This window comes from Grammomys surdaster, unplaced genomic scaffold, assembly GCF_004785775.1.
Source record: "Grammomys surdaster isolate TR1022 unplaced genomic scaffold, NIH_TR_1.0 254, whole genome shotgun sequence".
In the NCBI taxonomy this organism is placed as follows: Eukaryota; Metazoa; Chordata; class Mammalia; order Rodentia; family Muridae; genus Grammomys; species Grammomys surdaster.
In genome coordinates this window covers 2831330-2858803 of record NW_021604695.1, presented here as the reverse complement: position 1 = coordinate 2858803, position 27474 = coordinate 2831330, and the positions used below count along the sequence as shown (strand labels likewise).

Sequence of the window (27474 nt, the reverse complement as noted above, 5' to 3'; positions counted from 1 at the left end):
CACACATCCCAAGTGGCTAGAGCTGTAACCCAGGTAAGGTCCCTGTATCCCCACTCCCAAAGAAAGGAGAGTAGGTGAGGAGGGACTTGAGTTCTGGGGTCCATCCCATCTTGTCACTGACCCTCCAGGACACCCTGGGACATTGAGATGGGAACACCCACCTTTGAATATCATGCCTGTCAGAACAGTTGACACCATACTTGAGAGAGATAAAATCAGACCAGCCCAGGACTCTTGTGCCATCTAGCTTATCTCTATGCAGACATTTCCAGGGCACAGACATGTATGTTGCTCTGAAATTGTTGCCCCTAATATTGCTGGGATCAGGTTTCTTTCTCTGACAGTTAAAAATAATGATTCTGTAAGTGTAAAAAAGCCAGACTAGCTTTGTTGAACTGGAGATAGCGCTCTCCTTTGCTGATGTGAGCCAAGTGCCAGCTCAGGGCACATAAACAGCGTCTTTCTCATTGTCACCGTTCAGTGGGGTCAGTGGGAACAGGGATGCTTCTTGCTACATCAGCACAAGTGCCACACTCACAGTCATTTGCGGAACTGATCTCAGGCTTCAGCAGTGGATGGGGACCGCTGAGTCCATGAGCCGAGAGCTGCTGTGGGGCAGTTACTAAGTTGGGCCTTTAACAACAATAGCTGTATTAACTCCACTTATCTGTCCAGTTTATAAGAGCAATCCTTTCCAAGCTTCATCTTCAGGGTCCTTCAGAGGGGACTGAAATGTCATCAACTGATATAGCAGCCATGCTCCTATAATGCGTCCATTTGTGAAATGCAATTCTACTTTAGGGTAAAATAAGGAAAAAACACATCTTTGAGCTAATGAGATGCAATACTGAAAATTGAGATGGTGCGGTACAGACGACCAAGGAGCCATGAGTGACTCTCCATTCTCCTTACTCTTCCTTTCCTCCCTCCCTTCATTCCTTTCTTCCTTCTTTCTTGTCATTTCATGTATTGAAGGTTCAGATACCATAAATAGCACATAAAACGAGCATTTGTTGGCTACTTTTGGTGTACGTAACTCACATGCTTCTGATTCCATAAGATTTTGCATAAGACTTGGACAAAGTTTAGACATACAGTTCTATGCACCTTTAGCAATGTATACATATGGTATTGGCTATATTAAAAATTTCTGAGTGATTGCTTATAAGGTGGATGTTTGAAATACTAACATAAACAGACACTTAAGTGACCCTTGGCTTTGTTAAGACTTGATTTCCTGAGTAGTTCAAAGTTGACAAAGTCAGAAAAATCACAGTCATTTTGATAAGGCATAAACCTTTGTCCTTCAAGTCAATTGTTTTCTAATGTCACTAAGAGCAAAACAATATTCTTGAGAATGCCTTGATACTTTAGACACAGCTAATTCAGCTCCGTTCAGTTTCACCAGCGCATTGAATCTTGACTTAGAAAACTTAAATTTATTTTGAAATACTTTCTACAACAATTGAATTCAGAAAAAATATTTTTTTATCTCTGCAATTCTTTATTAAAAAAATACTGCTATGCACATAGAGACTGAAAACCGGGTTAAAGATGAGTGACAGGTACTGGGATCGTGACATTAGAACTCAAACATGCTGGTGCTTTTTAGAGACAATGTTGCTGTACAAATGACAGAACCAAGGTCAGAGCAGAATCCGAGGGCACCCTCAAAGGTCTCTGCACTGAAGTACATACACTAACAGGACTGGGGATGGAAGTGAGTGACACAACATGATTTCAAGGGTTGTCCTTTCCGTGTTGTGTCTGTCATAACAGGAAGTTATGGTGAGTTCATATCCTTCATTCGATACTCTCAGATATCAAACTCTTCCTATGCACTAAATAGTAACTTTTAGACAACCTCCTATATGGGTTTAAACTGTGGAAAAGAGGGCTCCCAGAAAAAGAAAAAAAAAGCAAAGCAAAATAAAAACAGAAAAAAAAAGGAAATCCATCAAAGCAGAACAAGAGTTCTTTTGAAAGCCATTCCCACTGAAAATGAAATGAAAAATAAATATAAAACAAAGCTACAAAATATGCATCACCTGACACCAACTGTTTTCTGGCTGACAATATTTACGTATGAAAACTTTCAGCTGACTACCTTTTATACCCAAACCAAGTCCTGAGGTTACTAGGGGCTGAAGCAAACTAGCACTTCTGATGCAGACACTCTGGGTTTGTGATGTCAACCTGCCTTGCAGAGGGGAGTTTGCTGGTCTATGCGGAATGAGAGATTCAAGCTCTATTTTACCCCTGCCCTTCTTTAGCATTCACATAACATTGGTCCACAAATGAAAATTTTCAAAAAGTTCCCAGGACCCCAAAACTAAAATAGATGATCCCCTTTCATTTTCAAAGAAAACAATATTGGAAAAAAATCTTCAGCCCGCTTATAAATTAAGCATTTCATATTTCTTCCAGAATACAAGTAGTTCTTTTTTGTACAAAAGAATTACAATATGATTTGTCAAAAAACATATAAAAAGACAGCTGCTCTTCCTCAAATACATGAGCTAATGATAAAGACTTTTGCGTGTTACATTGAAAGTTCTTGTTCCCTTTAAATAAAAGGAAGAGCATGGTGGCAAATGTTCATTGTCCTTTGAATATTGAACATTATGTTCTTTTAAAATCCATCCAGATCAAATGCAATAATTGATTTTCTCGTTAACAACTGATGCTACCACTCGTGGATGCAGACGTGCTTGTTAGACGGTGAAGTGTGTCTCTAGTCCCCAAAGCTTTCAGTGAAGAGAGGTGCTTTTTCTTCATGCAAATTTCAACGCAGAGAAAAATCATTTTAAAGCTTATAAAAAGTGAACAGAGAAATGGTAAAAACTTCTCTGAAATATACAAATATATATACTTGTTAAAAATGAAGACAGTAACATCAGTTGCAAGTGCTTGGAGTCTGTCCTGACCCCCTCAGTCTGTCCTGAATCCCCACATTCATAAAAAATATTTTTATTACATATTTTATTTTTCTCACTAATGTAAATCTTAATTCTTCATGTTTTCTGAATATGTTAGATTTTTAAATTTTTATTTTATGTGTATAGATGTTTGACTCTGTATGCTTATATGCACTACATATGTGCAGTGCCCACAGAGGCCAGCATGAGGACTTAGATCCCCTGGGGTGTTATAGATGGTTAGAAGCTACCATGTTGGTGCTGGGAACTGAACCATGGTGCTCTGGGAGAGCAGCCAGTACTCTTATCACTAATCCTTCCCTTATTTCTGCTAATTAGTATTTATCTCAATAACCTTAGTCTTAGGGAAGGAAGACCTAGAGAAAAGCAATCTTAGAAACCATTTCTCTACACATTAGTAATTTATGAAAACACAGTTGTTAATGGTCTCAAATATATTACAAAGTCTAGCTGAACCTAGGTGGTATTTGTGAAGGAATGGGACACATTAAGGCCACCTGCAAGCCTCTTAGCAGCCAACAGCAACTTGGCTTTAAAATGACCAGTTTTGCTCTTTATTTTTCAGCCCCAAGCTAATAGAGAAACTCCTGAACGGCAGCGAGACCCTGGTTAAGATAAAGAGGAACCTCGAGTAACAGAATCAGCATGGAGGATAGGAATGAACAAAAATGTAGAGGCAACAGCCCCTGTACATTAACGTTACAAGGAAGACCCAAAACCATACCCAAAATATTTGTTACTTCATACATACATATTTTAATCAGGCATGACAAGAATAGCAATTTTATTATGTGATATGTTGAAAGTGTGCAAAAATCAAGTAGCCATATGTTTGCTACTTAGCTATTTTAAAGAATTCTAGGAGGAGGTGAAGATGTCCACCACGTTCTTCTGGGTTAGATGCTCATCTTGGTGGCTTAGCAAGAATGGACGCTAGGGGAGTGTTTGAGATCATTGCTGCATAATAGAAAGTCCTCCTTAGAGTGCCACAAAAGGGTCACTTAGCCCTCTTACATGGCTCAGGAAACTCCAATTGTGTGGAGTGTGGGTGACCAACCCTATGTGCACCTCTGCTGAACTGCTAGACTTCCTTCCAACTCAGCAATGCATTGCATGTACTTTTATTTTTTTGCAAATTCTTTTTTTATTGGATATTTTATTCATTTACAGTTCAGATGTTATCCCCTTTCCCCATTTCCCTCCCTGCCAGAAACCACTTATCCCATCCCCCCCCCTCCTGCTTCAGTGAGGGTGTGCCTTCACCCATCCACCCAGTCCTGCGTCCTCCCCTCAAATTCCCCTACACTGGGGCATCCAGCCTTCATGGGACCAAGGACCTCCTTTCCCATCTGTGCTCGTCAATGTCATCCTCCACTACATATACAGCTGGAGCCATGGGTCCTTCCATGTGTGTTCCCAGGATGGCAGTTTAAACCCAGGGAGCTCTGGTTGGTTGGTATTGTTGCTCTCCCCATGGGGTTGCAAGCCCCTTCAGCTCCTTCAGTCTTCTCTCTAACTCCTCTTTTGGGGACCCTGTGATCAGTTCAATGGTTAGCTGTGAAAATCTGCCTCTGTATATATCTGTATATAAGGCACTGGCAGAGCCTCTCAGGAGACAGGTATATCAGGCTCTTGTCAGCATGCACTTCCTGGCATCCACAACAATGTCTGTGTTTGGTGACGGCACATGGGACAGATCTCCAGGTGAGGCAGTCTCCGGACAGCCCTTCTTCCAGTCTCTGCTCCACACTGTCTCTGTATTTGCTCCTGTGAGTATTTTGTTACTCCTTCTAAGAAGGACCGAAGCACCCACACTTTGGTCTTCCTTCTTCTTGAGTTTCATGTGGTCTGTGAGTTGTATCTTGGGTGTTGTGAACTTTTGGGCTAATATCCACTTATCAGTGAGTGCATACCATGTGTGTTCTTTTGTGATTGGGTTACCTCACTCAGGATGATATTTTCTAGTTCCATCCAATTGCCTAAGATGAATTTCATGAAGTCATTGTTTTTAATAGCTGAGTAATACTTCATTGTGTAAATGTACCACATTTTCTATATCCATTCCTCTGTTGAAGGACATCTGGGTTCTTTCCAGCTTCTGGCTATCATAAATAAGGCTGCTATGAACACAGTGGAGCATGTGTCCTTGTTATATGTTGGAGCATCTTTTGGGTACATGCCCAGGAGTGGTATAACTGGGTTCCCAGGTAGTACTCTGTCCAGTTTTCTGAGGAACTGCCAGACTGATTTCCAGAGCAGTTGTACCAGCTTGCAATCCCACCAGCAATGGAGGAGTGTTCCTCTTTCTCCACATCCTTGCCAGCATCTGCTGTCACACGAGTTTCTGATCTTAGCCATTCTGACTGGTGTGAAGTGGAATCTCAGGGTGGTTTGATTTGCATTTCTCTGATGAATGAGGATGTTGACCATTTCTTTAGGTGCTTTTAGATCATTCAAGTTCCCTCAGTTGAGAATTCTTTGTTTAGCTCTGTACCCCATTTTTAATAGGGTTATTTGATTATCTGGAGTCAGATTTCTTGAGTTCTGGAGAGAAACTTGAAGCTTGTACTTTTAAAAAAATGCCTTTCCCGGGAGCTGTGATCATGTTCCCAGACCCTCCTGGCTCAACTCCAGATTGGCTGCCACCTTGGCTCAGGGATTGGTGGCCACGCTCTCACCCCTCCCAGTTCCATTTGCTCCATTAGGCTAAGCCCCAGGATCAAGCTCAACCATCCCCCAAACTGGCTTCTCTTTTCTACTCACCTTTGCTCTGAGGATGAAAAGACTCAGACAGCTTTATTACTTTAGCATTTGCCTAATAGCACAATTGCTGGGCACAGAATCTCCTGCCCTAAACTTATCAGCTAGTCTGTATTAGCCTGCTCCTGCCAACCTCCTCCATCTTGGCCCAAGGTGGAGGCTGTAGACCCTAGCTGTCCCAAGACTTTGCATGACTGCTGCTTTCTTTTCATTCCAATGCATGGCAGCAAAAATCCCTTCTCTTTCCCTGCATCTCTTTTTCCCCCTGGGACCTAAAAGTCCCACCTGTCCCTTCCACCCAGCAATTGGCTCCTGGCCTCCTTTATTGATCAAATGAAGAACCAGTTAGGGAACCACACCTTACTATCAGCACCTCCCTTACAGCAACAGGATAGGTCCTCATGGTGTGATTTTTATGAGACGTGAGGCATGTCATGGGCCTGTATACCACTGATACTTACTAAGACCCTAATTACCTACTGCTTGGTGTCAATGTCAACTTCCCACAACCTAGAATCACCTGAGAATGATGTCTGTTGAGGAATTATCTAGATCAGGTTAGCTTATGTGCATGTCTACAGGGACTGTTAATTGTAGTGGGAAGACCCATTCTAGATGTAGGTGCCACCACTTCATGGGCTCGACCTTAAACTACATAAGAGTAGAGAAAACAAGCAGAGTACTAAACAGCAACCTGCAAGTAACAGTTCACATGTTTACTCTTGGCTATGGATGTGGTACCTTTAGTTCGTGCCTTGGCTTCTATTCAGCAATGGACTCTAGGATGAAATAGTTAGCCAAACAAATCCTTCCACCTCTACGCTGCTTACAGCAACAGAAATTAAGCTATAATACCCATCATCACCAGACTGGGTCTGAAGAAGTACTGGTCCTTTCAGAGTCCAGGAGACTTTTTTTTCTGTGCTAAAAATACTGTGATCAAAAGTAACTTAAGAAGAAGAGGATTGATTTGGCTTAAGACAGCTCACAATATATCACTGATGGAAGTCCAGGCAGGAACTTAAGCAGGAACGCAAAGCAGAACCCATGGAGAAACATTGCTTGCTGTCACAATCATTAACCTCTGTATAGCCTAGGACCACATGACTAGGAATGATGCCACCCGGAGTGGGCCAGGCCTCCTGCATCAGTTGATAAGCAAGACAACTTTCCCATAGACATGTCCACAGGCTAACCTGATAAAGACAATTACTCCATTGAGAATTTTCCCCTAGATGATTTTATATTGAGTCAAGTTGACAATTAATGCCGACTAGGGCATGGAGCATGAGGCAAAGGGCACGAGCAATTGCAAAGTCCTGGTCAAGATGTGGTTTGGTTGATCATTGTCTCAGCTCTGGTTCTGATAGGTGACCTGGTCAAAGAAGTCTTTACCCCTGCCAACACTTGAAGTGATATGCCTGGCTCTCATAAGATAAATTTTGCTCCAGGGTATAACCTTATTATTATGGATAATTGCTCTCAGTTGGCAGGTAGACTATTCCCTGCGCTGTCCTCTTAAATTCAAGGTAAGTCAAGGGCCCAAGTGAATGATGAAGGCTTTTTAGCCAAAATAATTTCTAAGTGCTTTTTACAGGGGACAACATGGCAACAAATATGTCCCCTACTGTGGTCTTGTCCTGATGTACTCCCTCACCTAGTCTGTAAGAAAGGGTAATGGCTGTTTGTGATGTCCTCACACATCAACCTTGGCATTTTGGGCCCTAGGAGCTCGACAGCCCATTCCCCCCTCCCACTTGCCATCATCCTGTCCGAGGCCACAGGTTCAGGACCTTCAGGCTAGCATCAGATGTACTCCTAACCCCACTGTTCCATGCCCATCCTCCTCCTGCTCTCATCCTTTCCTCAATCTTCAGGCTCTCAGAGGCTACCTTCTCTTCCATCTGGCTCAGTTCCTCACAGCCCAGGTTTAATTCTCAAGCTGGCAATCCCAGGAGAGATGCGTGTAAGACACATGTGATGACAAAGTATATTTAACTGATTTTAAAATTTTGAACAAGTTGCCAGCATATTAAATCTAAGAACTTTAGTCCCTCCTCTAGTTCTCAGTGCTATAAGCTAGATCTCACTTCAGAGGCTGCAGACAAAGGAGTGGTCAAACCAACCTTGTCAAAAGGACATGAGACTTTGACATTAACTCTGTTTTGCATTAGTATGCGATTCCCTGGTTCTCTTGAAAGGGCAGCTGAAGAGTAGCATGGCTCCATTCCCCATCAGCGGCAGAAGGACTATACCCTTGAACCATTGCAGTAAACCATGTCCTAATGATCTCCTTCTTTCGTGAGGGTTGCTTGCCATCTCTTAAGATACTCAAACATTTAATTCCATCATGGCTAAGGCACTTTCATCATGGTCTTCACTCCCTTACTATGTGGAGTTTGAAAGGCAAGTAGAGAGGGAAAGGGAAAAGAAAAGATAGAATAGAAGCCATGCCCTTTTGATGCCATAGCCACTGGGTCACGAAGTCACTTATGTGTGCTCCATTCTTTGGGGTGATCATCAACCCTCACCCATTTAGATCTTGGAGTAGGAAACGTAGCCTCCTCCTCTTGGTTGGAGGAGCATTAGAGATGCTGTAAGCACACACATAGGATAAGAAGACTACCATGTGACCATCTCTGAAAAGCTCTGAAAACCTACCCCACCATCCCTCACCACTCTGGCCCAAATAGCTAAGAGTGAATTCACACAATAACATCTTGGTTGTCCTAGTGCTACCATTAGCCATGGAGGGACCCTTGCCAGCTCATTTTGTTTCCCTTTCATCTTAGGGTTGTTAGAAGGATTTAATTCTGCTAAGTTGTAAACAAAAGGCACTTAGCATGTAAACTAGTGCAGACTAGGTCCTCAGAATAGGGTAGCTTGTGTGACCAACTACTTCTGCCAGCTCCCCTGTTATATAATACAGTTGGGGTCTAGACTCAGCCTACCTGGCTTTGGATTCTTCTCTGTCACCAGCTGTGTGGTCTGGGAACTCATTTTACATCCCTATACTTTATTTCTTTCCAGAATTCTGTCTTAAAACAACTTACCATATTAACTGTCATACAACAAACTTGAAGGAAAAAACCCCACAAACTCCCAACTTTAACTACTTAAGTGGAGGAACTCACTGCCTAGGGGGTTTCTCCCATCACATCTGATGCCAGGATCTTCCAAATAAAGAAAGAAGTGGTTGCTTTTACAGATGGGGAAACTGAGGCTTGGCTAAACCACATAGAGAATGATTGTGGGTTTGCATAAGACCCCAGGACTCTGGGGTCACAGGTTACTGTTACTCCATCTACCAACCATTGTCTCCACAGGTGCTTGCAGTGACCATGAGACTCTTGTGGACATTCTTCTTCCTTGGCTGCCTGCTTAGCAGAAGCCATGCTTTATTGGAAGGTTCCATTCATGAACCAGGTGAGCTACCCCATCCTTCTTGGCAGTTTCATCCAAGGAAACCCCAGAAGAGACAAACTGACACCTCTTAGTGTATCTGACCAGCCAGAATAATGTAGATTTGCCAGTATCTGGGTGCTTTTGGAGACACTGTGCCCTCCCCCAGAGACACCTTGTCCCTTCCGGGGCACATCTTGGCACCTAGATCTAGTAAACTTCTTTCTTCCCATTATTGATCATCTCAACATAAACTTTGTTTTACACCCACTTCCCAGGTAGGTCTTTCTAGCCTTCAATTCTAATGATCTCAGACTCATGAAGCTTTGCCCTAAAGAGCAAAACCCTGAGCTCTGGCAGCTCAGCCGCCTGCCACATTGTGACAGTTAAAGACGAGAACAACGGTGAGCAAAGCAGAGAGAGGAGATTTAATTGACAAATTAAGATCCGGGAAGCATGAGCAACCAAAGTAGTCGCTCCCTCTTTGAGGCTTTATTCTGTTTGTCAGAGCACCACTGCCCATTGTCTTCTCTCTATACAGCTCTGCTCCATCGGTGATGGCCCAGTGTGTTTTGCATGTATCTGATCTTTCCTTGCCTCCTGGGTTCATGTGCAAGCCTGAACCTTGGTTTTTCTTTTGCAAGGAACCTGGCTCCAGGGTTAGGCCACTGCTAGCATGGAACACCTATTTTTCCATCCCTAATGGGAGCTTGTGCCCCAGGACTCAGTCATATGTCTTTGTCTCAGCAGACATCAAAAGCGGAGGTGGTGATACAGGATCGGACACAGGATTGCTGAATGATAACCAAGGTGAATACATTAATCTGGGAGATGACAGTGGGAAAATCCCAGCTTCTATGACCGTTACTTCACCTGTAAAGATCCCTGAGATCAATCCAGACATTGTGGGTAAAATTGCTCAACCTGAGATGAATAATACAGGAGTCTTGGACTCAAGTGGCATTATCAGCAAAGTATCCTTCGGGCAGCTGGGTCAAAAGAGTATAAACAATCCTGGCCACCATGGCTATAGGTGTTCCATAGAGTCTAGCCCTTTGCTGGTGGGTGTCTTGAGCTTTCCATTCAGGATGTGCTTCCAGGTCTGAGGTGGTGGTTCTGGTTAGTCTGAGGCTGTGTCACCTGGTGGCCTAGGTCAATCTGAAGCAAGGTCAACAAATACAAATAGACAGCCTTGGACTGGGTCATCTGGTGATGTGGATCAATACAAACAGTTTTAACAAATGGTTGGACTGACAATAGGTCATTCTGATTGCTGTGGTCAAGATGGTGCTGGATCAATCTTCTGGAAGATTTGATCAGGACCAATTAATGTCCACTGTGGCTTTAGGTCATCTAATGGTTTTGAAGGAAAGTCAATGGATGTTCAGTTTGAAGCTGGGTTATCTTGGGACTTATTCAGTCTGGAACAAGATTAGTAAATGGTCTACCTGGGTTTTAGTTCATCCAATGGCCATGACCAATCTAGACTAATGACCACTCCACAGTCATGATTAGTTTAGGTGTAGAGCATCTTTTGTCTCTGATTCCTCTGACTGTAGGTTACATAATGGTTATATCAAGTCTGAGGCAAGGTCATTCTTATGTTAGAAACTAAAACAGGTTCATTAAAAGGTGCTGCCAGGAATCTACCTTTGGATGAGTTTTATAAGAAGAGTTACAGGCGTATCACCCTAGGGAGCCATGAAAAGGCCCTGATGTGGGAGTGCATGTTGGGGAGAGTTAATCATTTTGGCCATAAGCAGCCATAATGGAGCCTTGAAGAGAAAGAGGGCCATTCCTTCTCATCTGGAGACAAAAGTGTTTTCTGCCTTACAGGTTTCCAGGGTTGGAGTTGGCAAGCTCCATGTCACATAACCTAGGCTTGCTTGTCTAGGTGTCAGAGTCTGTAAAGCCCTGATAAAAATGAAGTTATAATTCATGATTGTCCTTGGTCTAGATATCAGAGGTGTGGACAGGCTCCCAGCTGTGGGAGGAAGAGACTGAATGTGTAGGAGTTGTGAGGTCCAGTGTGCTCCCTTTTTAGCTCTGTCTGGAGACAGCTGTAATCTACTATCTTGGATCAAGGCTTGGTGTCTCTGACCACCTTGGTCTCTCTGAGGAAGTAATACTTGAATGTCCTGTCTACATGGGAACTCCAGTGGGTGATGGGGTTGGTTCTATTAGTTCCTCATAGTTAATATGAAGGCACTCTCAAAAGAGAACTAAAAAACCTCCTTAACCAATAGTTGCCAACACCTGTCCTCAACCAAGACATGCTGGCCCAGGAAGGGCTGTTGGGTGCTGTTATTCTCAACAACCAGAATCTAGTCACAGAAAGGGAAAAACTACAAACGCTGCTCCTGGGTGGCAAAGTATCATTAAGTATCAAAAATGACTTCCTGGAGGCAGCAGGGACCAAGGCTGTGGAAGGCCTGGTCTGCAAAGGCCCCCTGGGTGGCCTTTGTGGTCATGGGAGTCTCTCTGGCATGAATGATGTTCTGAAGACCATGAATTCTGGGAAACTCGACAACTGGTGAGTCTGAGGGGTTTTGGTGGTGGTGGTGATTTTTGTTTTGTTTTTGTTTTTGTTTTTGTTTCCATTGAGACTCCTTAAAGCATTGATCAGAGAAGATTCCAGGTACCTGAAAGGCATTGTTCTGACTTGTTCTTTAGGAAGTTTAGAAAGAGGTCACCACGTCCTCTTCTACCTCCTCTTCCAAAGTCAGTCTCTAACACAGTCTATCCTCTGGCTTTATGAAGGTTTGTCTGAGCCCTGCTATGTTGTAAGTCACACCAGGAAAGCATATCACAGATGCTCTAACCGCTTATCCCTTAGTTATTATCCGTCCCTCAGTGAGTAAAAGAACCTCTTCGTGACAAGCTAATCCCACAGTTGTCAGCTGAGGTTTTCAATATGACATCTGTGTTTTCTCTTACTATCATAATCAGATACAAACATCAGTCACTGGCTGGTGCTTTCCCGATCTGGGATTTATAGTAATGGGATTCAGAATAAACAGCAAGGATAGAGGGAACAGGCATGGGATGGAGGGAAGAGAAGCCACTGCAGCCTGTGTAGGGGGCCAAGGAGACCTGGAAAGTGGCTTTTGCACTTCACCTCACTCTTCTTGTGCAGGTTCAATGTCACCCGCTTCGACATTGTTCATCTGTCATGGAAGGTCTTTGCCTCAGCTGATCTTGAAATTAAATTTCAGACCAAGTTGACTATCAACTTCTCAGGGTGAGGAAAATGGGGGATGTTATGGTTTGGATCTGAACTGTCCTCTGTAGGATCATGTATTGAACTCTGCCGTTATTTTGGGATGCTGTGGAGCCTTTGGGTGATAGAGCCTGCCTGGCTGATGTATGTCACTAGAAGCAGGCCTTAGAAGGTCCTTGAGCTCTGGCTGCCTCAGCTTCTCGATCTGCCATGACATGAGCAAGTGCATTCTGCTATGTGATTCCATTGATCTGCCTTCCCCAGCAGATGAACCGAGGTGTCTCTCAAACACTGAGACCAAAACACCCACTTTCTGCCTTAAGCTGTTTCTGTTGGGCATTTGGCCACAGTGGTGCAAAGTAGCTGACTGCAGTGCGAGAAGGGAGTAGAGGGAATTCCTAGGGAGAGTGAGTCGTTTTATTGGTAGTGGGTGGTTTTCTTACGATGGCAGTGATGGCGGGACAGGAGTGGAAGCCAACCTTTTTGCTTTCCTGCCATAGTCTGAGGCTGGGTTGAAACAAATGTGGGGAGGAAATCAAAACGCAAAAGAAAACCTCGTCCAGTCTTACAACTGAGAGACACTGGCCTTTAAGCTCTCAGTTGGCTTCTTTGCAAATCTTTCCCACAACTATTCTGTAAGACAATAAGTGTTCCATGCCGCATATGCACCATGGTACTTGTGAGCTATCCTGTGGACAAACACCAGAATTGTTCACCAGGTCATTCATTTAAATAACTATGTGATTGGTACAAACGATAAATCTGTTAATTCTTTAATTATTAGACGGTCTCATAAGCACAACTTATAGCTTATTACTTATTACTTACTTACTGTGCCGGGTGATAACCCAGGACTTCACATGTACCAGGCAAGCATTAATTACAGAGCTAAACTCTACCCTATAATTTATAGTCTTTGATAAACATTGCCAAATTATCTTACAGAAACCTGGCGATGGTGATAAAATGTTTCTAACATTCTTGAGGACTTCATACAGTCCAGGTTCTGGGCAGTAGTTTCTTTGAGTGCTCTTCTCAATCCACACTGTAGGCTTCTAAGGGAGGGGTGGCTATTACATCCATTTTATCAAACAGTTGACAGAACCTCAGAGAAGTTCAGTCAGGCTACACATGGAGATGGGGAGAGAGCTCAGTTGGAAAAGTGCCCATGGCACAAGCTTGAAGACATGAACTCAGATCTGGTTCATGATCTGTGCCTGTCATCCCAGTGCTGGTGAGGACAGAGAGAGGCGGATCCCTGAAGCTCATTGGCCAGCCTAGCCAAATAGATGAGCTTCAGGTACACACCATTATAATACACACACACACACACACAAAAACATACACCCAATTACACACCTCACAGTTCAACCACACACGCACACGCCATCACACACATACCATCTCTCATACACGTACACATCACCGTCATCATATAAACACTCACACTCACAATTACACATGGTCACATATACAGCACATGTATACACCATCACATACATACCGTCTTTTTCTCTCCCCCACATACACACCATAACATATATTCACCATCACACACACACACACACACACACACATTCGACATGGCTGGTTGTACGTATGCACATAAGTGCAGGAGGAGATATAATACCGGAGATGTGCGTGAGCTTGGCAGAGCTCTAGGCAGACAGGGAAAGAGGCAGCCTTTCACTAGGCACATTTTAAAAATGAATCTTGAGCTATGAATAAGCATTTATTCCAATAGACGATTGCATTGACTTTATATATACATACAATAAAAACAAAAGAATATATAGGCCACCAGGAATCCTTTTTTTAAAAAGTATGTGTAACAGTTACCTCTCACCCATAAATGCCCACACCTGTTTGCAGGTTGCAGTGAAACCTTTTAGAGCATTCCTAGACACGCATTCAGCTTCTAACAGCCCTCTCCCGCGCAACCAGGGTGCTCTCATTCCTCAGTGGCTGCACAGTGGATGTGGACCTCGAGATCCCCTTGCATTTGGAACAGACTGAGCCTGGTCAAATCTCATTTTCCGTGAAGAGCTGCCGGGTAGTATTCATTGGGATCCAAGTGAATTCAGGGTAGGTACAAACCCAGGAGATCTGGGCACCACCCAGGGCATGGCATGGGATGGTGCCATGCATGAAGTAGTTATCAGGCTCTATGGAATCTGACCAAGATGCCATCAAACTATGCCACTAGTGTTTTAATGCCCTGCTTCCAGTCAAGCTTCTGTCTCAAGGAGCTTGGAATTCCAAGCGGAAGGGAACACGTGTGGGTCAGAAGTACAGACCTCCCTGGCAGCACCCACCTGTGGAGAAATTTGGGTGCTCCTGTTTCCAAGCTCTCGTGGGGAGATCCTGGGTAGGAACTCTGCCACATTGCTTTTCCTGCTGGGCTGCCATCTGCCGAGGCGACTGTGTGAGCTCTTAAAGGCAGAAGCTGCCTCAGAGGCATCATCATTTATTTATCCAGCACACATTGAGCCAATAGACACTGTTGTTCCTGAAGACACACTGGAAACAAGACCATGCCTGATATGTGAGTGAGAATGAAGGAGAATGAGTGGAAAGCTGATTGGATGAGAAGTGGAATGGGTGGGTGGATGGATGGATGGATGGATGGAATGTGAGTGCTCACACTCATGGCACACTCATGGGTGGATGGATGGACGGATGGATGGCATGTGAGTGCTCACATTCATGGGTGGATGGATGGATGGATAGATAGATGGATGGATGGATGGATGGAAGGAAGGTATGTGAGTGCACACATTCATGGATAGATGGATGGATGGGCATGGATAGATTCAGGGATGGATTAAAAAAGAATAGATAAAAGGCATATTAAAAAGACATTAGTGTTCTACCTGAGAGGTCTAAGTTAGGTTCACTGAAGATGCATACTTGCTTAATTTAAAACAGTGGTTCTCAAACCTCCCCCGACTCCCTGGTGCAGTGACCACACTGTGGTGACCCTTCACACATAGAATTATTTGCATTGCTACTTTATAACTGTAATTTTGCTACTCTTACGAATTGTAATGTAAATATCTAATATGGAGGATATCTGATATATGACCCCTGTGAAAGGGCCATTTAATACCCAAAGGAGTCACAGCCTACAGGTTGAAAAGCACTGATTTAACAACGGAGACCTAACCACTACTAAGATTATATAGCAGAGAAGACCTTAGTGGTAGTGATCATTTCCAATGTTTCCCTTTCCTTTCCTCAGTACATTCTCCACAATGATGGAATCAATGTTGAAATGGTCCTTGAACATCTCCTTGCCCAACATAGTAAGTCTGACAACATGGCCCTGGCAGACCCTGAGCACAAGCTGTGGAGAAGGCGCTGTGTCTAGTGGCATGGGGGGGGGGGGGAGGGCAGCCTACATGAGCAGAGGCAGCCAAGTGGGATAGCTTTATTACTGAGTTATGCAGCCTCTAGAGGCTAGAGTCACTCTCCTGTCCTTTGTCAAAGTTCCTGCATCTGAAGAAGGGACAGAGAAAAAGACAGTGGTAGAGGGGTAATTGTGCAGCAGGCAGCTTAGGTCTGTGTAAGAGGGAGATTGTGATATATTTACAATAGACTTTCTCCATCTCATGTCAGAGACTTGTCGGGCAAAGCATCTTAGATTGCAAAGGATTCAGCATGTCTATGCTGGTGAGATATGTTTAAGTACCCTCTTAGCAAGGCCTCCGATCCTTTCTATTGCAGTTGTGCCCAGTGGTCCGATTCTGGTTCTACATCGTCAACCAACAGTTGACCATTCTCAAAAGTAAGTAGACCTGTTGCCTGAACACTGGTTTCTTGTGTCTACTGGTACAGTAGCAACTGTACTCCTACACAGCTGCTAGAGAGAGCTTTCTGAGTTACAGCTCAGATCTCCCATTTCCTGGGAGATCAAGTGGAGACCTCAGGACATGCCATCAAGGTCTTTCCAGAAGCTAAGTTCCCAGTGTTCTCATCCTCCTCTAGTGGAGTGACCTAAGCCACCTCCATATACCCCACAATGTATGGGGACACAATGGCTGAGTTCTACAGGACTTCCCACTCCAGCTTTCTATGCCTGAAATACTCCATCTCCCAGTGTAATCACCATCTTTGGTCCATCTTAAAGCCTTTGGGGCTCTTTCTCAGCAGACCCCCCCTCCTCAGAACTTCTATGGCCCTGGGCACACCCATTTGCCATTCACTGTACTGTGTAGAAATGTCTACTTCTGGATTGTCTGTCCCAGGGTCCCAGAGCTCCTTAACAGAGACTTGGTTGAATTTGTCCCCAGCCCCCATCTATTTATCTGACAGTCCAGATTGGGTACAGTGTAGACCTCCCCCCAAATAAATTCTGCTGGTGTGTGGAGTGGAAAGGGAAAGAAGGGATACGGTGAGCATGAGTGGGTGGGAAAGCAGAAATGTGGAATGAGAGAAATTAGTAGGGAGATAGCAGAAGAGTGATGGACACTTAGGAGGAGGGGAGTGTGGGGTTGAGTGGGACGGTAGAAGACAGAAGGAGTGATGGAAGGATATAAAAGACAGACAAATGAAGATAGACAGAAAACACAAATAAAAGAATTTGAGGAAAGATGGAAGGAAGGATTGACAGACAAACAGCAATGGTGTTGCAGAGTGCATGTGTGGTATATCATCGGTGGATATGTGAGGAATGGAAAGAGGGGTCTGTCAGCAGATGTGTGTGAAGATGAAGGGAGGCGAGATGGACTGTGATCAAGTGAATGGGAAAAAAGCCACTGAGATGGCAAAATAAAGGGAAAGAAAGAGGGAAGGCAAAAGGGCTGACGAATGGAAAGAGGAATGGAAGGTAATGGAAGCTGCTGGGCCTGGATAGGATAGGCCTGCTTGTCGGAGAGGTGGATTGCCACTGCCAGGGCGCGAGCACCCACCACCCTGCCCTGGATGACAGTGGGGTTCTGTGCCCTCAGTACACACTCAGCAGATGGGAAATGATCTCTCTTTTAGATGTGCCTGCTTGTGACAGGAATGGACAAGTGAGTTTTACAAGCCCCTGTTTCCATCAGTTGAATGCTTTGTGTCTTCTCTGACCTTCCCATTGCTACCTCTCCCCTTTTCTCCATCAGATATCGCCTCACTTGGGGTGCCGGGGAATAGCAACCTGCTCGATACCTCACAACCCATGCTGTATGAACGCACCTACAACATAGACTTTAAGGTATGAAGAGCCAATTCCTCCTCTTCCTCAGAGACGCCTCCTTGGCTGGGAATGTGCCCAATCTGTGCTATCAAGAGAGCCAACCTGAGGTTTGATTTTGAATGATGGTGCAACCCCGAGCACCACACCCTCACTTCCGAACCCCAGTTTTCTTGTCTGTCAGATGGGGGTGACTTTCATAGCCGCACACACTTTTCACCACCTGTCTCTTCCAGCATACATGTTTTTCTGTATCATAGCATACCCAGGTTGGTATCTGCTGTTCAAAGAGATAGCTTGGTTTAACTGGAAAGTTTTACAATGTCTTACTGGCCCATTACGTATTCTGTACTTGAAGTGGTGGTGTTTAATACCCTGAATATGAACTAAGGGTTAGGTGAGAAAATGCCTGACATACATGGGTCAGAGAAGGAACTCAAAAAACTATTGGCTTGTTCTGATTTGTCCTTGTATTTAAAAGATTTAAACAACCATGTTTATTGTTTGGCATGTTCATACATGGAGCCTTCATGGTGCTGGGGCAGTGGTCCTGGTGGCCTTGGCTATATTGCTCCCCACCCTAAATCTTTCCAGGCTGTGGTACAGCCAGGAACTTTGGGGAAGTTCCTAGATTCTATCATAAAGCAGGATCTTAGGGTCAGCAGTCCACTGATTCTCAGCCTTGAGCTGTGCAAAGACAGAGTCTCTCCTGCCTCTCAGCCGAGGACAGAGTCTCAAGTCCCGAGTTTAGCAACAGAATTGTGAAAGTTCAGTGTTTGACCTGAACAAAGCCATTCCCACCTCCGAGTCTCCTTTTCTTGTCTGTTATCCTCATTTGCAAAGTTAGTGTCAAGTTTGCAGGTGACACAGAGCCTGGCACACAGTAGTTATACACTTACTGTGAGTTTTCTGGTTTTGTTTTTCCAGAACAAAAGCTTCCCGGCTACTTTCATCAACTGGTTGATTAAAAGTAAGTTTTCTTTCTCATATCCATCCCAGAATCCCACAATCCTACCTATCTCTTCGGTTTTGAACGTACTTTGGGAAGGGTAATGAGAGTGAATATGAAACCCCTAGCCACAGAACCTATGCCTGGATAAACCCTGATGCTGGGCTCCTGAAAAGTCAACTCTGCAGTATTTCAGTGGGTTTCCTGGATAGTCCATTGTATGGGGGTTATGTGTAAGCAGGTGTCTAGGACAATTCACTGATCTATGCTAAAGAGAAATTCTTGGAGTTGTCTGGTTCTAGGTGGCTGATGCCTTAGGGGGGTTCCTGAGCTATTTTATACTTCAGTTATTAAGGTTTCTATGACTGGAGGATATCTTCCTCATTGACCAATGTAGGTTACTGAGATAGCTCACTCCATAGCAATTATGATTACAGTAACACTGATGCTTTCCTATCCACAGTGATTTTTGTTAAAGTGAGATTCCAGAAGAAGTTTCTTCCATAGTGGGAAGTGCTAGGCTGGAGTTCCTGGGACAGCCTACTTCACAGAACAGCCATACCTATGCTGGGAGTTAGGGATGGAATTAAATCCCAGTTCAGCCAGTGTCTTAGTTACTTTCCTTAATGCTATGAGCAAATACCTGACGATAAGCAATGGCATGAAGGAAGGGTTTCTTTTGGTTTGAGGGTACAATTCGTTGTAGCAGGGAAGGCATGACAAGCAAGAACATGGGGCCACGTGCCATGATCTGTGATCATGGTAGCATAGGCGAATGCTAGTGTTTCTCTTACTTTCTCCTGAGTAAACTCTGGATCCTAGCCTGTGGAGTGATGTAGGACACATTCAGGATGGGTCTTCACATCTCTATCAATTCAGCTTGTAAACTACCACCTTAATGGACCCAGAGGTAGACCCAGTCTAGACTGGCATGTTGATGATCAGGGTTAATCACAGCCACCACCTTTCTGTGGCTCTTCTGAGACCGGTTTTCCCTCTTCCTGGTCTTTCTTTTCCCATCTGTTAGGAAGGCTTTTAACTAAGAGTATTGGGTGGAGAGGGGAGCAAGATCAGATGCCAGAAGAGGTTCCCCCAAATTCCAAGCCATGGCAAGTCTTTCTCATGGTGGACAGCATCTTCTAAGATCTGCTGTCCCTTATTTCCGTCTTCTAATCTCTTTGCTGTGGTATGTAGAGCTCAGTGACTCTCCATCCCCATTTCCTGTGGGATATTGATAGGACCAGGCAGGCTCTGGCCTTGATCTTATCTCCAGTAATTGCCCATAGCCACCCCTTATCAGCCCCTTCTCCAGAACTTGGGCTTCCACTTACAGAAACTAACCAGAGGAAAGCATCCACAGATCTGTGTGTTAGCATGAAGCTGCTTCCGGTAGGCCCACTTGTAAGAACTAACCAAAGGCATGTGCTTGGGAAGGGACAAGACAGTGAATGGCCTTCCATTTCAGACAGTAGGCAGGACTTACAGTCCTGACAACTCTTGGAATCATCTGAAGCTGATCCTGCATCCATCAAAACAAATGGCGTTCCAGTAAGGTGTGTCAACTAAGAGGTGGGCCCCATGTTTTAAACAGATGCTGGAGGAGATGCTACAGGAAGCTCTTAACCCTGAACCTCAATTAGCTGTGCCCCTGTACCTGACACTCCTCTCTTGTGTGAGAAACATGCTTGCAAGCTGTTTTTTTTTTCTGTTCAAAGGTTCACTGTGGGGGTCTCTCTAGGGGTAGGTAGAAGGCCCAGATAACGAATGTCTTAATTACTCTTCTCGTTGCTGTAATAAAACACCCTGATAAACATAACTCAAAGGAGAAAGGGCTTATTTTGGATCAAACTTCCCAGTGATAATCCGTCATGATGGGAAGTCACAGCAGCAGCAGCAGCAGCAGCAGCAGCAGCAGCAGCAGCAGCAGGTCACATTACATCCGCTGTCAAGAGACAGGGTGATAAACGCATGCTGGTGCTCAGCTAGCCTCTTTATGCAGCCTAGGGAATGGTGCCACTAATAGTGGGGGGTCCTCTAACCTCAATCAAGACAACCCCCCATAGGTATGACTAGAGGCTGGTTTCCTGGATGGTCGTAAATCCCGTTGAGTTGACAGTTAATATTATTGCAACATTTTTTGAATTCTAGGAAGTCAAAGTCCTGGCTTCAGAGGCTAAAAAGTCCCAAGCTCTTGAGTAGGCGTGTCAGGCCTATGATTCTGTTACTGTTGAAACCTGAGAGTAAGGAAGGCACCTGCCTCATTGGGTGGCCATGACAAAGATGGGGGACAAATTTAAGTTCAGAACTTGGACAGTGGAGCAAACTACCTCTATAGCCAGATGGTCTGACCTACAAGGAAAGGGAAGGTCTGGAGCAAAAATCAGAAAGGGCAGTCACAGAGGTAGAAAGGGGAGACCCTGGAGGCTCAGACAGGGAACCTAGGGGCCGTGAAAAGACACATCTCACTCCTGTTCCTCACAGACAGGCCTGAGTGAGCAGAAACTGAACATCACATGCACTTCAGCTGCCTTTCTCCCTAACTTTAGGGAGGAGCAAATGTGGCCAAGGCAAGGCACCAGCCTGGGCTGGACTGGCCAAGGCTGGTCAGTTCCCAGATAGGCCACTAGGGGGAAGCCATGAGACTGCTAACACATGTTTTTTTGGATTATGACCAAATCTGTGGGCTGGAGTCAAATTTCTTAGGTTCCAATTCCAGTTCTTTTGGCAGAATAGAATATTTAACCCCACAGTGCCTCAGTCTCTTCACTGAGGACAATAATAGAAATAATTCATTCATTTTTACTCTCACCAACCAGGCCATTAAAAAAAATCAGTGTATATTGATTGTAAAAAGTGGAAGTTTTATAATGGTATCCCCACTCAGGTGCTTTGGCCACATTGACGTCCCCCCCACCCCCCACTGCCCCCACAATCCTCTCCTTCACCCAGCACTATCTCTTTTCTACTTTTACATATATGTGGATTTCATATGATTAAAACAGATTAAACAGTTATAACAGATTAACACATTATTAAGAATAATTTTCATGGGATAACAGGACATTTAGAAGTGTTTGAACATCAAAAGGAAAGATCACCAGAGTGTAGTGACAGCAGACAGGATGGAAGAGTATCTTTGTCCGCTGAGTCTCCAACAAAGGAGTACTGTTGACCATGTCGAAAGAGCTAAACAAATTAATTAATCCCTCCCCCCAAAATCTTTCAGCCACTAAGTCAACAAAATTGTTGTACAAGTTCTCCAAAGGAGACATACAGAGGAGCTCCTATAGGGTGGCCCTGGCGCCTTTTTATGGCGTGGCTGCCGAGGAGACACCTGCACCTGACTAAGAAGAGCGATGGTGTTAGTTGAATGGTGTGGGGTAGGGTGGTTCTGTGGGGCAGTAGAAAATCGAGAGGCATGTGCCATTTAGCAAACTGATAGAAGCCATCCTGAATGACCGGGATTGTCAGTAAGGCCAATCCATTTCTAGTTTGATGGACAGCCAGATGGTGAGACAGATGCACCTGCTCAGTTGGAAGGGAGGGAGAAGGATGAGGACAAGGGCCAGCAGTGATTGAGAGGCCCTCACAAGCGAGAGGCCCTAACACACACACAACCACCTCACTCTAGAATGCTGCTGCCAAGGGCCAAAAATGTTCTCAGTTAGAAATGACAGTTGGCTCAACCCCACAGCTTACTAAGCCTTGTGTACTCTGATTGAGAACTTTATGTGTTTCATTTAGTATTATAAAAGGACAATATTACAGATTTTGTTGTATACTGTGTCACATGTGGAGCAATGAGTCTTTAAGTAAAGTACTCTTTAAAAATGGGTCCTAGATATTTTTTCCCTTTAACTCAACTCTCTTGTTGTTTAAATGATTCTTATTTTGTTTAATATGGAGGAAAAAGAAGCCCAAATGGACAATATATATTTGGAGGAAGATGGTTAGCTATCAGAAAAATATATAAATGAAAATCACACCAAGGCGGCGGCGGCACACCCCAGTCAGATGGCTATGATCAAGAAAACGAATGACACTGGAGCACTGGAGGCGTGGTGCATGCCTTTAATCCCAGCACTTGGGAGGCAGAGACAGGCAGATTTCTGAGTTCGAGGCCAGCCTGGTCTACAGAGTGAGTTCCAGGACAGCCAGAGATACACAGAGAAACCCTGTCTCGAAAAACCAAAAAAAAAAAAAAAGAAAACGAATGACAATGAGCAATGGCAAAGATGATGTACCAAAGGGAAACTCTCCCCTTGCCTTTGTTGTTGTTGTTGTTGTTGTTCTTCTTCTTCTTCTTCTCCTTCTCCTTCTCCTTCTCCTTCTCCTTCTTCCTCTCTTCCTCTCTCTCTCTCTCTCTCTCTCTCCACACACACACATACACACACACGAGTGCACACACACACATGCACACACACATAAACACACATACACACACCACACACACACACACACACACACACACACTGGAGCAACCACTGTGGAAATCAGCATAAGGAGTCCTTAAAAACATGAAGACAGAGCAGTACATGGTAGTGTCCTCTTTAATCCCAGCACTGGGGAGGCAGAGGCAGGTGGATCTCTGAGTTTGAGGCCAGCCTGGTCTAGAGCACAGGTTCTAGGACAGCCAGGGATACACAGAGAAACCCTGTCTTGATTAAACCAAACCAAACCAAAATACTGAAGATAGAACTTCAGTATTCCACTCCTAGATATATATCCAAAAGAGACTAAGTCAGAAAGACCACAACCAGGCTGTAGAACCAGCCTGGGTGCCCGTAATAAACGAATGGATAGTATCCTTTAAGGTAAATAGATTCTGTTGTGTAAATGCCTCGAAGTTTGTTTATTCACTTTTCTTTACCAGGTGTCCATTCAGGAGTCACATGGTAGTTCCATTTAGTTCCATTTTTTTTTTTGACTCCTGAAGATTTTACTCTGGTTCCCACAGTTTACACTTTTACCAGCAGTGAATAAGGGTTGCTCTATCCTTGCCGCCATTGGTTGTAATTTTTCTTTATGGCACCTTTTCTGACAGGGATGGAATGTAATATCAGTGTGAAGAAGTATAACTTGTTTTCTAAGTATTTCTTAGCCCTTTACACTTCTTCTTTTGAAAACTGCTTGTTCCCAACATCTGCTCAGGTATTGACTGGGTGTTATTTCTTTGGTGTTTGAGTTCTTATGCATTCTAGATGTTAAACCCCTGTCAAAGAGTCTCTCTTGTTTTGTAGGCTGTCTCCTCACTCTGGAAATTGTTTCCCTTGTTTTGCTGAAGCCTTTTTACTTCATGGAATCTCATTTGTCAGTTTTCACTCCTAGGCTATAGCCTGAGCTGTTGCAATGGTTTTAGAGAGCCCCGCCTGCCTGTGCCTGTGTCTTCTGCTGGTAGTTTCAGAACTTCATTTCTTACATGTCGATCTTTGATCCACGTTGGACAGATTCTGGAGCAGGATGAGAGAGATGGATCTAGTTCCATTCTTCCGTATGTGGTCCTAGTTTACGCAGCATCGTTTGTTGAAGAGCTTTTATTTTATTTTTAAATAATGTATCATCAAAAATTAGCTGGTTGTAGCAGTATGGGTTTGTTTCTTTGATCAGCAAAGCACCTCAGGAGGTGGGAAAACACAGCCTAAGATGTGGGAGGCTGAAGCTGGGGTTCCTAAGCTCCCGGGCATCCAGTTGCCACTGGAAATGGCATGGAGTCAGGAATGAAGAGTCGGGGGTCCACAGACCCATGTTGAGGAGCCTGGGACTGGGGTTTCCCAAACTCCTGAACAGAGTTGGGGGTCCATGGGCATCATCTGTGATGATGCTTGGGCCAGGGGGAAGAGAACTCCAGCTTTGCTAATTTGTGAAAGTCTTTAGCTCAGTGGCAGCTGTCTGGGAGCACAGAGAGGCCTTTTGTAGGAGGCTTAGGCAGTGCGGCTCTGTAGGTGAAGGCCTTCTTCATGCTCCCCGTGGCGGTTGTGATGAAAGAGAAAGTCCTTAGTTTCAAACTGTTTATTGACTATTCGTTGTGGAAAATGGGTGCATTACACCTTCTCAGGGTGGACCAGAGATTAAACACCTTTTGCAGGAAGGAATGTCTGGGAACGGAAACTTTTTGGCTAAATCCTCAAGGCCTCTATATACCTCATTAGCATGGAGAACTCTGTTCTGGGCTACTTGACCACAGGTCACATTTCCTATGTGGCAAATGTGGTGCGTACTCCAGGCCAGGAATCTGGTAAAGAGCAGGGAGCCGCCTACTGTCTCAGATGGGTGTCTGGGTGCCTGGGTGCCTGGGTGCCTGGGTGCTTGGATGCCTGGGTGCCTGGGTGCTAGGGACTCTGAACCTGCTCAACCTTTACAAGTTTCATGGCAGGGTTCACTGTCCCACACAGAAGTTGGAGGTGTGAGGGTTGTGTTCTAGTGAAATGTCTCATGCTGCTTTGGCCTCAGTTTGTCTACCTGTACCTCATCGGTTTGGGTATATAAAGTAGGGAATCCTTTAGCATTCTCTGGTTTTCTGACTCTGCCCTGGGGAAAAAGCATCGTGGCAGCCCAGAGACCATACCTTGAGGTCCCTGCACTGAAGGGACACCCTAAGTCTCTGGAATCTCTACCCCACAGAGCTGCCAAAGCCTAGGCTCTTTTGAGGATAACAGAGCCATGCTTGGTAAGCAGACAACAGCATTTGTTTTCTCAACCTTCTTTTGTCAGCTCCCTCTTCATAAACAAGTTGGGACACCCTGCTGGCTCGAGGAAGACTTCTAAAGTCAGACAACTGTGCAAGGAAAGAGAAGGAACAAGCCTTGATGTAGCCCTCAAAGTCTCCAAAGACCAGCCATGAAGGCTCAAGTGGAGGGCAAGACCTGCAGCAGCCGAGGATTTGCCAGGGAAAGATCTTGGGAACCCGTCTACCATGACATACATCTCCTGCAGGTCACACTTGACAGGCCATTGTTTATGTGGATTTATCATGGTGTCCTGCTCAGCATTAATGAAGTGTCATGCTGTGAACAGAAAGTTAAATAAAGCAAGGCCCTTCCCCTCCATCCCTGCTGCTAAGAACGTAGCATCAATAGGCTCAAGCGTCTCTCTATTCAGAAACAATAAAGGTCACCTTGGACTCAAGCCTTCCAGTTTCCTCCTTCCTCCATCTTCAGTTTTCAGCTGAGCTCCTTCTGAGCCTTGGTTACCCATATCAACTACCTGGATGCTTGCTACAGCTTTGGGCAGAGATTCCAAGGTGGGGAGAGACTGGTGGTACGCAAGCAAAATGATCATTTTAGGTACACCCACGTCTTCACCTGTGTGGGCCCTGTAGTCAGTCCTGCAGACAGGCTCTCAATGGGCTTTCCATGGACAACACATAGAGAGAGGCAGTAGATGGGAACACCCACACCCTGGCTAGTTCACCCCTGGCCATGTTCTCTGCTCTTCATCCCTCCTCTGCCCTCTGCCGTGGCTTTCTCTGCAGGAATAATATTTTCATATTGAAACACAGGTGGTTTTCTCACCCTGGATAGGATGTTTACTCTAGAGTTCAGAGCATGACCTTTACAGGGCTGGTGGGAATGAGTTCTAGAAGGCTCAAAGGGATGCTAAGGAAGAGATGTCCTCTTACTCCTGAGGTTACTAAGTTCCTGGTGGTTGTTTCTGCCTTCCCTTTGTTAAGTCACCTAGAAGCCAGTGCAGAAAAAATCAGAGCCCAGTCGCAAAGTAAATACGGTCCTGAAGATTTCCTCTGAGTGCCTGGAATCCATGACATTTCAAGGATTCTCTTTGTTCCTTAAGTCATTTGAGGTTGTATCTTCTACTTTACAAGTAACCCAAGGACCCTGAGAAATGCAGTTGACAAACACACTTCAGTTAGTTCTGTGTGAGTTGTAGTGGGAAACGAGAGAGAAGTAGAAAGCAGAAGTGTGTGTTTGTGTATGGTGTGTGTGTGTGTTTGTGTGGTGTGTGTGGTGTGTGTGGTGTGTGTGGTGTGTGTTGTGTGTGTGGTGTGTATGTGTGTGGTGTATGTGTGTGTGTGGTGTGTGTATGTGTGTGTGGTATATATGTGTGTGTATGTGTGTGTGTGTGTGTGGTGTATGTATGGTGTATGTGGTGTGTGTGGGGTGTGTGTGGTGTGTATGTGTGTATGTATCAGAAAGTGAGGTGGTTACATAAGAGGTGCTCTAAAGGACAGAGAGGATTTGCAATTGTGACATGTGACATCCTCAGGCCTCGCTCTGGTGCCAGGAGGAACTGATGCAGAAAAGAGAGAGAGGTCATTTCCTGGAGACTGTCACTGTAGGGGAGATCTTCAAATTCGTTCCCTCCTCCGTGCCCTGCTTGAGGATGGACATGTGCTGTCTGTAGCTGAAACAGAGGTTTGGGATGGAGAATAAAAGTTCACAGGGAGACAGTGGGAGATGGATGCTCGCTGGGTTCTGGGTCTCATCACCAGCTCCCAATCACCCAGTCAGCTTGTCTGCTTATTCCTTAGCGTTCTTCTGCCATTTTTACTCAGTATGGTGTTTATTGGGACCCACCAGAAGCCAGCCCCAGACTGACAGCTGTGGTTATAGAGGACAGCATGAGGGTCCTCAGCCTGAAGAAGTCAGAGACTGGCAGAAGAGAAGACCGGCACATATTCCTTCAACCAACTCTGTCTTAAAAAACAAATATATTATTTCACATATATTGTAGATATGAGACAGCTAAGAGTTACTCAGGTAGCATGACTCCCTGTGGGGATCCCTGCAAATGTTATGGGCAGCAGAGGAACAGCCCACATGAGGCAAGAAGGAAATCTGGTTCAACGCGGCTTAGCTATCTGGTGTTGGTTCAAACTTCTAGAGTTTGACCACAAGCAGTTTATTTTTGACATATTTAATCACAGTACAAAAGATTTCTTATGAAAATTATCACAATAAAGCTTAAGGCACGACTACATTAAAATGCCTTTGCAAAGTGTAAGTGCCTCTTCCACAAGAATGGTTCTACTGACTGAGGACTAATGTTCAGGATAAAGATGCAGGAAGGAAGG

General features: G+C 44.7%; 1 protein-coding gene across 1 annotated transcript; it reads left to right on the top strand.

The window, feature by feature from the left end:
* LOC114627419 lies at window positions 1–25571 on the top strand. Its single transcript, XM_028775220.1, has 11 exons — window positions 1–33; window positions 9026–9125; window positions 9852–10075; window positions 11348–11634; window positions 12238–12342; window positions 14266–14406; window positions 15563–15626; window positions 16048–16108; window positions 17427–17518; window positions 18425–18467; window positions 25158–25571. The coding sequence occupies exons 2-11, from the start codon at window positions 9041–9043 to the stop codon at window positions 25169–25171; spliced, it is 1116 nt and encodes a 371-aa protein (XP_028631053.1). The 5' UTR covers window positions 1–33; window positions 9026–9040; the 3' UTR covers window positions 25172–25571.
* The last annotated feature ends 1903 nt before the right edge of the window (window positions 25572–27474 follow it).

Coding starts and splice junctions, on each gene's coding strand:
- LOC114627419 (XM_028775220.1), top strand. CDS start 9,041: ATGAGACTCTTGTGGACATTCTTCTTCCTTGGCTGCCTGCTTAGCAGA. Junction 14,407..15,562: donor GGGATCCAAGTGAATTCAGG/GTAGGTACAAAC, acceptor TCCTTTCCTCAG/TACATTCTCCACAATGATGG. Junction 15,627..16,047: donor ACATCTCCTTGCCCAACATA/GTAAGTCTGACA, acceptor TTTCTATTGCAG/TTGTGCCCAGTGGTCCGATT.